General features: G+C 49.7%; 1 protein-coding gene across 1 annotated transcript; it reads left to right on the top strand.

Moving 5' to 3' along the window:
* The first annotated feature begins 380 nt into the window (after positions 1-380).
* Positions 381-15,648, top strand: TRPV6 (transient receptor potential cation channel subfamily V member 6). Its single transcript, XM_008153970.3, has 15 exons — positions 381-628; positions 8,755-8,852; positions 9,013-9,135; positions 9,573-9,710; positions 9,981-10,079; positions 10,229-10,404; positions 10,967-11,113; positions 11,197-11,409; positions 11,884-11,970; positions 12,060-12,136; positions 12,372-12,537; positions 12,895-12,961; positions 13,330-13,598; positions 14,639-14,745; positions 14,960-15,648. The coding sequence occupies exons 1-15, from the start codon at positions 381-383 to the stop codon at positions 15,234-15,236; spliced, it is 2,292 nt and encodes a 763-aa protein (XP_008152192.2). The 3' UTR covers positions 15,237-15,648.
* The last annotated feature ends 62 nt before the right edge of the window (positions 15,649-15,710 follow it).

Here is a 15,710-nt window from a genome sequence, read left to right on the forward strand (position 1 = left end):
CTCCCTCACTGCCTGAGTCTCTCAGCCTAGTTGGATCCTCCCAAACCTTTCTATAAAAGGTGAGCAGGTGTCCCAAAGTCCAAGGGAGATCTCTCCAGTCTCTAAGAAGGGCTCCCTTCCCTGGACTGGCCTGGGGGCAGGGAGCCAGACCAAGGTGAAGGAGTTTACGCAAGGCCCCAGGTGGCAGGCAGGGCTGCTGGCCTGTCTCTTTAAATCTCAGGTAATTTGGGAGGAGGGAGGGAGTTTGCGCTTTGAGGAGCTCCTGCCTGAGGAGCCCAATGAGGGAGTCCCAGCTCTGCCAAGAGTAACAAACTCAGAGCCCTCTGCAGTCTGGCTGGGGTGCCTTCCCGAGACTCCTGTGCGGGCCAGGGAGGTAGGAGATGGGGCCTCTACAGGGAGAGGGCAGACCGGCCCTTGGGGAGACCAACGTGGCCCCAAGGCGGAGTTCAGTCGGGGTCTGGTCTCTGCCTCAGCCCTACAAGGAGCCTGTCCTACAGGACATGGGGTTGCCACTGCCCAAGAAGACAGGCCCCATTCTCTGCCTGTGGAGAAAGTTCTGCAGATGGTTCCAGAGACAGGAGTCCTGGGCTCAGAGCCGAGATGAGCAGAACCTGCTGCAGCAGAAGAGGTAAGCCTCCACCTGCTGCTGCCACCCCCCGCCAAGGTGTCCCTCACCTCCTTCCCCTTTCCTCAACCACCCTCCCCCTCCTCCTTCTCCGTCTTTGTTTGGCACCTCTGTCTGGACAGACTGTACTCCACGCCTGGCCCCTTGGGAGCATTTTGTCTCCAGAGTCTTGGCCTGCGGGGCCCCAGGGCTCCAGGTGGAAGAGGAGGGCTGGCGTGCACACAGGTCTCACTATCTGTAAGATCCAAGTCAGTTATGCAGCTTCTTGGGAGTGCAGCTGATGCTTAAACGATGTGGGGGTTAGGGGAGCTGAAGGGTGCAGCCAAAAAGCCATGAATAACTGATGTCAGCCCTCCACATGCAAGGATTCTCAACCACCAATTGACCGTTGAGTGGGTTTCAGCTGCCAGGGTCAATTGAGCTGTGCTTATTAATTGAATGAAAAAAAATCCATTGGGAAAAAATCTGCTTATAGATGGATCCCCATAGTTCAAACCCACGGTGTTCAAGGGTCCACTGTACTTTCCTAATGGCCAGGCAACTTGCTGGGTCTTGGAGAGATTGTGACATCCACTAGAGGTGTGCCGGTGGGTCAGAACAATGCCTTAATACCTCTACTCCCTGCCCCTTGAACAGTCTCTCAGGCAGAAACATATAGCACACATACGTAGGCATGTGGGAATGAATGAATGAATGAATAAAAGGATCTGCAGACCTTAGGAACCCCTCAAAAAGCCAAAATGTGATTGTGGTTAGCATTCCTGTGCATTAACTGCATCAGCCACTGATGGGAGAGTCTGAAGATGAACAGCTAGGACCCAGCCTAGAATCCATGATTCTCTATTGGGGGAGAAGGTGCTGGAAACTGGATAAAACATACTTAGGACCCATGCTTACCCACTCCCTCATCCAGATTGTGGCATTTGAGAGGCTCTAGAGTTGGAGCCCTAAAGAAATTTTACTTGTTGCTTCCAGCCCCTGAAAATGTCCCCACCCATCATCCCTGGCAGTTTAGAGTTGGGAGCAGGGGACATGGAGGAAGCTTGAAGCCATCCCAGTGTGTAGTCTCCTTCCAAAGACTCCTGGATCACCCCACCCAGGCAGTAGCATGCCTGAAGGAAATCCTCCTGTTGGGGTTTCCCTGGGCTCTGAAGAAGGCAGATAATATGTCTATTCATAGGGGAAAGCATAAACTTTTTGTGTCCATGTGCCAATGGAGGGGCTTGCCTGAGCCTGACTAGGAGGGAGAAGGCTAAGAGGTCACATAGAGCACCTGTGAATTTTCTTCTTTAGCTCAAGGATTCTGCGCCCCTTTTTCCCCCAGTTTTGGCTTCCCATCTCTCACATCAGCCGCCCACCTCTGTCCCCCAGGCCTGGGAGAGTTGGGGCTGAGCACATGTTTGGCTGATGACATCTTGAGGCAACAGAATGGTGTTGTTGTTGCAGACGAGGCCATCACTGGTCCTACTCATCCCCTTCCCACTCTTAGGACCCCAGGGCTGGGAGCCAGACACAGAGTGTAGAAAGGCCTGGGGTTTGGGAAGGAGTGGCGGAAGTTCCCTGTGCGCCCAAGCGAGGCACAGACAGAGTCTCTGAAGGACCACAGCCTGGCTGCGAGTGGGCTGCTTCCACCTGTCCTCTCTGTTCTATTTCTTCTTAAGACCATCTGGGGGCCTCCTCCTGTATCTCAGACTACAAAGGTCTGATGTCACCACTTTGAGGGGTTCCCCTCCATTCCTGATCTCCCTGCCTCATTCTACAGATCCTTGGCCCTCTTCTTCCCAACCAGGAGCCAGGAGTTTTATTGTCCTCTGGGTGGCCCTGAAATAACCAGGAAGGGGAGAGGATGAGGCAGTGCAGTCACCTAGCCTAAGGGGAGATGCAGGTAATTAGATAAATACCAGACATCCATGGACACGAGGACAATTTAGTTAGGTCAGGGGGTGCACTGATGGAAGAAAGTAGCCACAAATGTTACCAGCACCCATCTTATCTCAGAGTCCCCAATCTAACTATGGGAGGGAGGGCTTTATCCCCTGTGAAGGAGGCAGGCCCAGAGAAAGCAAGCAGTGACCTTAGGGATTTGTGCTCAGGGCTCAGAGAGGACTGGGGGCATTCCACAGGGTGTCGCACCATCCACTGAGGAGGGAGGCTTTCTGGTCTCTCCAGGATGATGGGGAACCCAGCATTCTTCTCAGTGGGCTTTTTAAAAATATTTTTATTGATTTCAGAGAGGAAGGAAGAGGGAGAGTGATAGAAACATCAATGATGAGAGAGAATCACTGATTGGCTGCCTCCTGCACGTCCCTCACTGGAGATCGAGCCTGCAACCCGGGCAAGTGTCCTGACCAGAAATTGAACTGTGAGCTCCTGGTTCTTAGGTCAACGCTCAACCACTGAACTGCACCAGCTGGGCACAGTGGACTTTTCTTGTATCTCAGTCATGCAGCCCACTCTGGGTGAATCCCTGTCATTGCCATCCAAGCTGAACTCTCCCCTTTCTCCTGAACTCTCTCTCCCTGGGCCTTAAGTTGACTTTCCTGATGTTCAGTGCCCTTAACATTCATTGAGCAGAAACTACTCTGCTAGATTTTTAGAAAATGAACATGGCTTCTTCCCTGCTCTCTGGGAGCTCAGATTCTCATGGATGAAATACATCAATATGCATCTACTTGTCAATGCTTGGTGAGCTTCTAAAAAGGGTGTGGACAGTGCCATGGAGCATAGAGGAGGACGCTGTGGTGTCTGATTTCAGCTGGTGTGGGGTGTGCTGGGCAACTTCCAGAGGCTTTCTAACGTAACCCTTACACCTGGCTCCCTTGCTGGCACAGTCTCCCTCCCACTAGTTTTCGGGAAGGCAATGAACACTGAAGGTTCTTCTCTGTTTAGATAGTCACCTGTAAATATATGTGAACTGACGTGTCCATGAAAAGCAAGCCCTGGGACTTCCCAGCAGCATTTCCGGACTCCCTGCCTCAGTAAACACACGCACATGCGTCCTCGCAGGCACTCAGGGCTACTGACGTGCTTGATGGAGTTCTGGCAGGTAGAAAGGTGGCCCGACTCCAAGTCTGGAAACGGCCACTTTCCTGGAAGCTTTGAACCTCATTCCGTTGTCAGGAACTTGACCTAGAGGGAGGTGACCCATGAGTGGCCAGTGCGTGTCTACTCCCCATATGTGGCTACAGTTTCCTTCATCTGTGGTCACTGCTCTGGGCTGCCCCCTCCCCCGGGAAGAGTCTTAAAACTTGAAGAACCACATAATTTAGTGGTGAGCGCCTAAGGCTATGTTCTTGGTGAAGCATTCTGCCTTTAACTCTGTGTGATCTTCCAGCCATGACTTGGCTCTGCTGCCTCAGTTTCCTTTACTGAAAAGTGAGAGCATTGTTCAGACTGTGTGGCAGGGCTGTAAGGAGCAAGAGGGATCATAAGCGAGATGCTGCTTTGGAAGCTGAAAACCACATTTGACATATGGAATTATTGTGATAAAATCCACAGAGTAAAAGAGCACCTCCCGTGATGGCAGGAACTTAGAGGGGCTGTCAATTTCCTCTTGTCAGAACCATATTCATTCTGGAACTGAACTCTGAGCCACCGTGTTGTCTGTGCCCTGCCCTTCCCAAATGACAGCCTCCCGTGCCTCCTGTGAGAGGGTGCTTGTGGCAAAACCAGTGAAACCCAGGCAGGTCCATAAAGTCCCTTGTGCCTCTTCTAATCCCATTTCAAACGCTGATTAACACTGAGAATGGGGACAGAGAAATGACAAATAGGGCACTCGTCCCAGCTCTGCCTCTGACTTGTTAAGACAAGTCACCTCAGACTCCAGGCCTCTTTCTCCATCTGTTGAATGAACAGATTAAACTAGTTTTCTAGGGACTACCCTGCTCTAAAATCCTGATCTGAATTCTCCTGCAGATGCTCTTGATCCTGCCTTGTTTCCCAGCAACCCAATACAAAACTCCACCTGTGCAGCCTGCGTACACACGAGCATGCGCACACACACAGGTAGACACATACACACATGTTCAAGAATGAAGGGGAAGAGCGCAGGTGGTGGGAACTAGGAGAAGTGGCAGATTCTCATTTGGTGGCTGGAGGGAACCCCGAGGGAGAGATCTGTGATTTGTTTATGAAGAATGTGCTAGGTTGTATGCCAGAGACCTTGTAATAGGGTTTGCACCAGTCTAATGTAGAACTATTTATCAATTTGATAAATAATTGTCCCAGAAAATAAAACATTCTAAGTCCTGCAGATACCTTTCATATGGTCATAATTGCAGATTTGCTCTATAATTTTTTGTTGCTACTTAATCAGTGGCAATGAACACTGAAGGTTCTTCTCTGTTTAGAGAAGGTTCTTCATCTTTTTGTTTAATGATGTGTAAGAAAACATGCATACATAGGCCATTTCTCATCCTTTTGAATGTGAAGCATTCTCTTTAAAAGATGGCTTATAAATAATTATACCTCTAAACTGGGGTTTCTCTACACTGGCACTGTTGACATGACGGGCAGGAAAATACTTTATTATGGTAAGCTGCTTATATAAGATGCTTAACAACATTCCATCCTCCAACCACCAAAAGAAAATAGTACCTCCTTCCCCAGTTGCATCAATCAAAAATGTCTCCAGACATTGCCAGGTTCCTTGGGGAGGGATCTGGGGATCACCCCTGTTTGAGAACCCTTGCTCTAAACTACTGTTTGTAACTAGGGGATTCCAGTAGTATTGTGAAGTATTCTGCTAAACAAAGTGACAATCTTCCCCTGGAAGGGAGAGAGTATAATCTAACCATTCAAATGGGAAGATACTTCCGTATCTCCTCCTCTTCCTGCCCTGGGGATGTGTCTGGCAGCTATCTGGTAAAGATGTGTAGAGTTTGCTCCAGATCTAAACTTCTGGGCTGGATTGCTATTAAAGAAATGACCAGTGTTTCAGGCATAAGAATCTTTGGATGGGTCTGCTTTTGCGCCTTTTTTATGGGATCCAAGGATAGTCAGGTGTTTTGGGGGACCCCCTTCCTGTCAAGAATGTGAGCAAGGGCTTTCTCTGCTGTCCCCTGGTGGTCCTGTGATGCTATTGCAAGTAACGGCTTTGCCTGATTCCCTCAGAACCATTGACAGGCTGCCCGGCTTTTTGCCGGATTCTAGAGTTTGCCAACCAGAGGAAGCCCGTTCTCTACAAACCCTGCGGGGTTGGGTTCTAAGCCGGTTCTTCACGCAGAGTGTGGTCTGACTGTGCTTGCCAGATAAGTCCAGGACAATGAGTTAAATTGCAATTTCAGATAATATGTTGTTCATATAAGTTTGTCACAAATATTGCATGGGACAAACTTACATTAAAAATTATTTGTTGTGTGTCTAAAATTCAAATTGAACTGAGCATCGCATATTTTTACATGGTAGACCTGGCAAGCCTGTGTCGGACAGTCACTCTTTGACTTTCCCAGGCCCAGTAGGACCGTCAGCAGAGGCAAGGAAATGAACACAGAGGATGTTTATGGAGGTTTTTTACTGGCTTCAGAGATGTGTAGGGAGCAAAAGAAATATATATATTTGGGCCTACCACCAACTAGCCTCCCCACACATACCCTAGGAGGTAGGGAGCTATGATAAAGCTGGAACTTGGGTAAGAAGAGCCCTGGGGCCCAGCTCTAGCTTTGCTGTTAACTTTCTACACATTTAGTCAAAGCCAGACACAAAGCTAGAAGCTAATTGGAGGAGGCCAGGGAAAGAATACAGAGATGAGAAAGTGACTGGTAACTGTCTTCAAGTCCCCTAGTACAGAGGAAGAGATAGATACTAATTATAACACACATGCTAAGTGGAGGTAAGGCCTGAAGAGAGTGAAAACCTTCCTGGGAGACCATTTGGTGCCTGCATAGTGCTGACTCTAGTTATATCTATAGAGGAGGGGTTTGGCCAAATTGTTGAGAAGGTAGTGGATGTGGTGAAGGAGAGTATAGCAAACTTGTTTTGCAACTGTTTGCATACCGAGAATACTATTTATTTATTTATTTTGCTTAGATTATATGTTAGCATAAAGTTGGCGTGGGGATGGCCAATCCTATATAATAAAGAGGTAATATGCAAATTGACCCTCATGCCCTCACACAGGATGGCCACCCCCATGTGGTCAAAGATGGCCGCCACAAGAGGGCTTGCAGGGGAGGATAGTTGTGGGCGACCAGGCCAGTAGGGGAGGGCAGTTGGGAGGGACCAGGCCTGCAAGAGAGGGCAGTTGGGGGCAACCAGGCTTGCAGGGGAGGGCAGTTGGGGTTACCAGGTCGGCAGGGGAGGGCAGTTGGAGGGACCAGGTCTGCAGGGGAGGGCAGTTGGGGGTGAACAGGCCTTCAGGAGAGCAGTTAGGTGTCGATCAGGCTGGCAGGGGAGTGGTTTGGGTGTGATCAGGCTGGCAGGCAGGCGAGCAGATGGGAGCCAGCAGTCCCAGATTATAAGAGGGATGTCCAACTGCCAGTTTAGGCCTGATCCCTGTAGAGAGGGTGCAGGCTGGGCTGAGGGACACCCCCCCCCCACCCCAAATTCAGTGCATGAATTTCATACACTGGGCCTCTAGTAAAGATAAGAAGAAGGGACAGTGAGGTCAAACCATCTTTTAGCACTGCTCCTTATTCACTCATTCTACAGAGAGTGGGGATGGCTACTGTACGCTGGGCACTTATTCTAGCAACATGGAAGAGACAATTATCAGGGTCGGGGGTACATGTCAGGTGAGAGCAGGGCATGGCACAGGTGGTGAGCTCAAAATGCTGCGTAGATGTAAGTGGAAGGAAAAGAGCATGGAAAATTGTTGCCTAGAAACTGTAAAGGGTCCCTTCTCCTTGGGCATTTAAAGACCTATTGAACTTTTGTAAGCTATGATTGCATTTGCCATTTAAAGAGAGTATCTTGGCAGTATCAAAAAAGATAAACTGGGGGTAAATGGGGTGTGGGGAGACTAGTTAGGAGAGCACTTTGCTAATCTTGGGCTAGAGAGAGAATGAGGACATAAATTAATGAAGAGCAGACAGGATGAGTTGGTGGAGATTGAATGGAGAGAGAATTAGATGATGAATTGGCAGGGCCAGGGAGCTGCCTATGTGGCATGAGGGGGCTGAGGCTAGCATTCTAGGAGATGTGTCTGGGGCTCATACCTCCTCTCCCATTTCCCTCCTACCCCCAGCACTGGAGTGGGTTTCCTGCCACCACCAGGTGTGTGAGCACCTTTCTGGCTCTCTTTGTCACATAATTGGCCATCTCTGAATAAACATGGTTATTTCATTTGCTTCCATTGAAAGACCCCATGGCTATGGGCTGAGAGAGAAAATTGAATGAAAGGGGTCCCAAGTGTCTTAGTTGAAGTAAGTTTTAATAAAAAAAATTTTTTAAAAGATGTTTTTGAGTTAATTGTAGAAATTAAATTCAAGAGAGGATTTGAGGAGTCAGAGAAGATGATTTTTGCTTAAAACAAGTGAGAAATAGATAGGAAGTAGGAAGAGACTATAATCTGACTTAGGGGCCAGGAAAATAAAAAGGCTACACTATTCCCTAAAGATGCTGGTACAGGGAGGGAAGAGCCAGGATCAAAGGGCTTCGCTGAGAAGGTCCAGAAAGCAGAGCACTATGCAACAGGAGAAAACCTGCTAACCTCTGTGTTTACTTCCTCCACAAAAAAAGAGGGAGGAATGCCTTGTATTCCTTGTCCTTGAAAACAAGGCTTATCATGGAGGGTCATCTCAGGACACTCAGTGAGGGCCGAATCAGGGTTGTTTCAGAAGTCAATAGTTCAGGAGGTGAGCAAGTGCATAAGTAGAGCTCCTCCCCTCCATGCCTGCTATGCACACACATTCTGGTGCCCGCAACCTAGCAGGGGTCGGGGTGGCGGTGGGGGTGGATGTAGAAACCAGTCACTGATTTTTGGGCTAACTAACTGATCAGGAAAAAAAAAGAGAGAGATCAGGCAACTCTTTGCACTCCAAAGGCCTCACTTCCCTGCACCAGGAACTTTGGGGTTCATTGCCACGGAGGTCCATGTGTTTATATACAATCAAGCAAAGTCCTCATCTATCTATCACGCCACCACTGGGCATGTTCACTGTTGATACCTTTCTGATCCCATTCCCTTGTAGGATCTTGGAGTGTCCTTTCCTTCTAGCTGCCAAAGAGAATGATGTCCAGACTCTCAACAAGCTGCTCAAGTATCAGGCCTGTGAGGTGCACCAAAGAGGTAAGAAAGGAACAGAGCCCTCAGCACCCCACTCTTTCTAGGTCAGCTGCGTGTGAGTGGCTCCCCAGGATAGCCCAGGACCTTCTGTTGTGGGCCCCTAAGTCACTATTGTTCCCATTCCACTGCCCTTAGAAGCCCCATGCCTCTTCTTTCTGTTCAGGAGCCATGGGGGAGACAGCGCTGCACATAGCGGCCCTCTATGACAACCTGGAGGCCGCCACGGTGCTGATGGAGGCTGCCCCAGAACTGGTTTTGGAACCCATGACATCTGAGCTGTATGAGGGTGAGGAACCAGGGGCCAGGGATGGAGGGAAGGGGAGACCTGTTGGATATTTCAAGTCAGACTCTGTGATGGATAATTTGGAGAAACCAAAGAGGGAACCTGAGCCCCACTACTCTCTATTCCTTTTTCTATTTCCCTTCTGCCTTGTCATCCTCATGGCATGGTATTAGACCACCAACTCCCAAAAATGGAGAGAGCTAGAGAATGGGAAAAAGGGGGCAACAGCTGGATACCCTGGGAACCTTGCCTGGCCCAAGGCTCCCTGTCTCCACCCCCCAGGCTGCCCTAGTACAGGATCATGTGTAGATATGGTATAGGACCTGGGAAATAGGAAGGGGGTGGGAGAGGAGTGGCTGGGACAATGATCAGGCCCATCCTTATCTACACATGACCCTACATGGGACAGACCCCATGACTGAGGGCTCTCTCTGAACCAGGTCAGACTGCACTGCACGTGGCCATCATGAACCAGAATGTGAACTTGGTACGAGCCCTGCTCGCCCACGGGGCCAGCGTCTCTGCCAGAGCTACAGGCACAGCTTTCCACCTCAGCCCCCACAACCCTATCTACTTTGGTGAGAACCAGAGCCAGGGCTGGGCAAGAGCCAGGGGAGGATGGGATGAGGAGAGCTCTGTGCCTGAGGGGCGGGAGGTGGACTGGGGTTAACCCTTATAGGGCTTAAGGCCAGAGCCCATTCCCCCTGGGCCTCTGCACCATCCCTGCCTCTGGTTCTGCTGACAAGTGTCCCCAAGTCCAGAGCTGAGCTGTGTGGAGGAACAGGCAGTCACTGGGGAGGTGCCCATCCCAGCCTGCACTCATGCCATGGAGCCCTCTGTCTCCCCAGGGGAGCACCCTTTGTCCTTTGCTGCCTGCGTGGGCAGTGAGGAGATCGTGCGTCTGCTCATTGAACATGGAGCTAACATCCGGGCCCAGGACTCTCTGGGTAAGCACTGGAGTGTGGAAAGGATCTGGGGAACAGGAAGGGGATGGGAGAGTAGGGTCTGGGACAATGGTCGGGCCCACTGTGGGGTGGGCATGGGGACCGTCAGGGACTAGGGGCCAGTAGCCACATGATACTGGTATCCTCCCCAGGAAACACAGTGTTGCACATCCTCGTCTTGCAGCCCAACAAGACCTTTGCCTGCCAGATGTACAACCTGCTGCTGTCCTATGACGGGCGTGGGGACCACCTGCAGTCCCTGGACCTTGTGCCCAATCACCAGGGTCTCACCCCCTTCAAGCTGGCTGGAGTGGAGGGCAACACTGTGGTGAGGGACACCCACCCCATGGTGTCCTTCTAATGACCCCATTCTATACTTCTAGCCCTTTGAGGAAATAGATGTAAACATTCATTCTTGCTACCTAGCTCCCATTTTCAGGTTGGAATTGTTTGCTCAGCCCATCTCCCTTGTTCCTGATCCTTTCTTGCCCACTATCTCTTTTCTGAGTGTTGGAAGCTATAGTCTAGATCCCACTCTATGGTGGTTTGTAATGCCCACATCCACCCACACTTCCAGTCTACAGGCAGCAGTCCTCTAGATTCCCACCTCTTCCCAAGTTCTGGAGGGAGTAAAGCATCCAGGGGGTCAGAAAGCAATCCAGGGGTCAGCATAAACATGGGCCTCTTCCCAAGTTCTAGAGGGAGTAAAGCAATCCAGGGGGTCAGAAAGCAATCCAGGGGTCAGCCTTTCTGCCCCAAAGGCTATGATCATTGACTGAAGAGCAGCCATCCTTTCCAGGGATGCAGTTCTCCTGGACCTGCTCCTCACTCCCACTCTGTGACCCTCCCCTTTACCAGTTCCTCTTGACTCTGTGTCTCCTCTCCCCCAGATGTTCAATCATCTGATGCAGAAGTGGAAGCACAGCCAGGGGACATTTGGGTTGACAACCTATACCCTCTATGATCTCACAGAGATCGATTCCTCGGGAGATGAGCCATCACTGCTGGAACTTATTGTCACCACCAAGAAGCGGGAGGTAATAAGAGTTCAGGTCAGAGAGCTGCTGGGGAGGGACATCAGAATCTCAGAGCCACTTGTTCTGTTCTATTCCTGCTGCAGGCTCGCCAGATCCTGGACCAGACACCAGTGAAGGAGCTGGTGAGCCTCAAGTGGAAGAGATACGGGCGGCCCTACTTTTGCCTGCTGGGTGCCTTGTATGTGCTCTATATCATCTGCTTCACCATGTGCTGCATCTACCGCCCCCTGAAGCCCAGGACTGATAACCGCACACAGCCCAGGGACAACACCCTCCTGCAGCAGAAGCTCCTTCAGGTGGCACACTAGAAGCAACTGAATTTCTGGGCAGGATCCATTCTCTCCCCTTTCTCAGACTTGTTATCACTTGTCCTATAACCCACACTTTTCCCCTCACCCATGTCTCAAACACATAGACACAAACTCAAAATACACACATGCAGAAACACACATACACTCAGAGTGGAGTTGGAGCTAGTCAAACAGGTTAAAAAGAATGAAGCACTGGCTCACTTGGTTGGACATCATCCCTGTGCACTGAAAGGTTGCCAGTTCAATTCCTGGTCAGTGAACATGCCCAAATTGATGGTTTGCTCTCAAGTCAATGTATCTCTCTCTCTCTCTCTCTCTCACCCTTCCTTTCTCTAAAAGTCAATTTAAAAATATATATTTTTTAAAGGAAAAATCAAACAAGGGACTTTGACTTCTGACTAGGGGTAGGCAGGGAAGATGCATGAAAACCCTGAGTATTGACCATGTTTCTCTCCTCAGGAGGCCTATGTAACCCCCCAGGATGCTATCCGTTTGGTGGGGGAACTGATAACTGTCATTGGAGCTGTGTTCATTCTGATTGTAGAGGTATGGTGTGGACTCGGTCTGGGGTGGGACTGTCTGATCCAAGGTTCTAGCCTGAGCCCTGGCCAATAAGTGCCTTTGTGCTTCTCTAGATTCCAGACATCTTCAGGGTGGGGATCACTCAATTCTTTGGACATACCATCCTTGGGGGACCATTCCATGTCCTCATGTGAGTCTCCTTCCTCACTCCCATCCCTTCCCTCACTAGGGCTCCAGTTTTACCTCCTGGATTCCTGACCCCTACAGAACCTTAACCCCAGAGAGCCCTCATAAGTGATGTGTGACCCTGTGTATTGAGCTTGCAAAGACTGAATCTGAGTGTGTGGGTCCTGTCTCAGTCACACTCTTGCACTTGGGTTCCCAGGATAATCCCTCTCATCACATCTTCTCTGCTCTCCCCCCAGCATCACCTATGCCTTCATGGTGCTGGTGACCATGGTGATGAGGCTCACCAACACCAGTGGGGAGGTGGTGCCCATGTCCTTCGCCCTGGTGCTGGGGTGGTGCAATGTCATGTACTTCGCCCGAGGATTCCAGATGCTGGGCCCCTTCACCATCATGATCCAGAAGGTTTGTGTCTCCCTTCACGCTTCCTAGAAAAAGGTCCTAGGGAAGAGGCTGCAAACATTTCTGTCAAGAGCCAGATAATAGATAATATCTCGGGCACTGTGAGCCACATTATGGTTTCTGTTGTATATTCTTTTCCTCCTTCTCCCCCACCCCCCAAAAAAAATCTTTAAAAATATAAAAACTATTCTTAGCTCAAGGGCCATACTAAAATAGGCCAAACAGATCTGGCCTACAACCATAGTTTGCCAGTCCTGTCTTATAGGGTGGAGCTGTGAGAATTTTCAGTTAGATCCTGTTCGAGCATGGGAGGAGCAGGGGCTCAAGCGACAGGTGTGATGTCCTCCCTTCCCTCTCTAGATGATTTTTGGTGACTTGATGAGATTCTGCTGGCTGATGGCTGTGGTCATCCTGGGTTTTACCTCAGGTAAATCATCTGTTCAGAAGGGGAACATGGGAGGGGGAGATGGGAGGATTTTAGAGAACACAGAACTGCTGGGATAAACTTGGGGAAAGGTAGGAGGCAGTGGAGGTAAGTGGGGCCATGGTGTCTGAGGATGGGACATCCTTTGGAGATGAGGGAAAACTGGGAGTGTTCGGGAGAGTTGGCTCTTGGGATCAGGAGGATAAGCCACATGGAAAATATGGCAATCTAAGAACCCAAAGTATGGAGTGATGAAGGGCTGGGATGGTGCTATGGAGATGAGGGAAATGGGCAGAGAAGAGCTGGATGAGTTTGGTCATGTCCATGGTTACTCTAACCATGGTAACTCTCACCCCCCTTGGGTGGAGCAGCCTTCTATATCATCTTCCAGACAGAGAATCCCGATGAGCTGGGCCATTTCTACAATTACCCCATGGCACTGTTCAGCACCTTTGAGATGTTCCTCACCATCATCGATGGCCCTGCCAACTATGACGTGGATCTGCCCTTCATGTACAGCATCACCTATGCTGCCTTCGCCATCATTGCAACACTGCTCATGCTCAACCTCCTTATTGCCATGATGGGCGACACTCACTGGAGGGTGGCTCATGAGCGGGATGAGCTCTGGAGAGCTCAGGTGAGTCCCCTAGTGGCTTGGGAGGGTTAGTGCCAAGTAATTCCTTCACAAAGACCAGGCCAAATTCAGATAGAAGCAGGATATTTTGACCCCACATGTTTGGGTAGTTTTTGCACAGTACACAGAATAATGCAGTGTATAGTAGAACTAGATTAGCAATACCACTGAACAATACTGAAATAACTGGAAAGAATTCCTTACAGTTTGCTCAAAAATTAAAACATGCATTTTCTAAAACAATAAAAATTAAAGAATAAAGCTAATAGTGGCTAAAATGGCATTCTGCAAATTTTGCTACTGAGTAAAAACTGGAGTATTCCATCCTTTTGGCAGTATTTCAGTCTTCAAAATTTGACCCAGGAAAATTTGACATGTTAAAAATAATGCCACAAAAACCCCCTTGTAGTAGCAGAAAATATCTTCAGAGCATCATGATGGTGACAAGAGGCCATTAAATGAATCAAATCATCACTTTAAAATTTATGCAAAAAATAATTTATCTCAACAAAAATAATTTCCACAAAATAAAAATAGAAATACTGAAAATTGGATAGCATTTAATGGTGCTGTGTAGAAAATAGAGTTTATAAGAAAAATGAAGTGGCTAAATGAGGTTTTCTCAGGAAAATATTTTTTTTCCAGGCAAATGTACTGATATTAGATGTCTCATATCTAATGGATGAGATAAACATTAGGATGTTTGCATTCATAAATGGCCTATATGTCTATAGGGTCAAAATATCCTGTATCCTTGCTTTGCTCACCTTCCCATTATTCTTGGAGCAAAGTCACCAACCCCTTGCAATATCAGCACGGTGCCAGGTCACTAGGCATAGAACTGTGAGGCTCATGTCCCATTGACAAAGCTGACATCACTATTCTCAGCTTAAGAGAGCTGTTTGTCTTCTAGGAAACCAGAGTTCCTGAGCTTCCTAGCTGCTGCTTAACTGTCATCCCTCTGCCTAGCATCTTCCCTTATCCCTACACTTCATCTCAGTCTACACCCAGCCTCTTCCTACTTCCCCTGCCCCCACATGCAGGTTGTGGCCACCACCGTGATGCTGGAGCGGAAGTTGCCTCGCTGCCTGTGGCCTCGCTCGGGGATCTTTGGGGGAGATTACGGGCTGGGAGACCGCTGGTTCCTCCGGTGAGTGACAGTGAGGGGCTTGGCATTCTTGTGATCTCAGGGGTCCTGTGCCCTTGCTAGTCCCCATGGCCTAGCTGCTGAGGGGCTGGGACCACCTGCCACACCAGCAGCAGACAAGGAAAAGGCCCATCATGGTGGGGTGGGATGTGCACAGGAGACGAGCAGATCTAGCCCGTGGTTCTTGGCCACCTCTCAAGTCATCCGTCCTCCCCAGGGTGGAAGACAAGCAGGACTTCTACCAGCAGCGAGCCCGGCACTATGCACGGGCCTTCTACAACCGGGGATCCGATGACTTGGACAAGGATTCAGAAAAACTCCAACCACGTCACTCCTCTGGCCCCAACTTGTCCCTTCCTACCCCCTCGGTGTCTCGAAGCACTTCCCGCAGCAGCACCAACTGGGAGAAACTTCGGCAAGGGACCCTGAAGACAGAATTGATGGGGGCGGTCAACAGGGGTCTGGAAGAGGAAGGCTTTGAATATCAGATCTGAGCATGTGTTCTTGCTTAGGTTCCCAGCAGTTGCTTTCATGTTCCTGGGAACATTGCAAAACCAAAAATACCTAGAGGTTTAACCTCCCAGGTCAAGGGGGAAAGGAGTAGAATAGTTGGGAATCCCTGTGCCCAGGCCTCTATTCCTCACTGGGCTCTGGAGCAAACAAAGCTGGGAGGTGGCTGGTGCCCTGTTTTGGGCTTTAATGGAGTCCTGCTGCACTGTCACAGCAAAGCACTTTAAGGACAGGCTTGCCACCTTTGCACCCAGTCTCCACCCCATGTCAGAGCGGGAGGGGTGAGCCCTGTCCAGGTGCTCTAGGGAGTTTTGGGGAGGCGTGTGGAGAAAGTGTGTGAGTGGGGACAGACAATGCTCTGGAGTGACCCTGGTTGAGTCTTGTCACCTTCTATCTTCCAATAAATTGTTCCCTACTCTGGTCCCTGCTGTGCAGTGTCACCTTGGGGAGGGGGTCGG

Source organism: Eptesicus fuscus, chromosome 14 (assembly GCF_027574615.1).
Source record: "Eptesicus fuscus isolate TK198812 chromosome 14, DD_ASM_mEF_20220401, whole genome shotgun sequence".
NCBI lineage: Eukaryota > Metazoa > Chordata > Mammalia > Chiroptera > Vespertilionidae > Eptesicus > Eptesicus fuscus.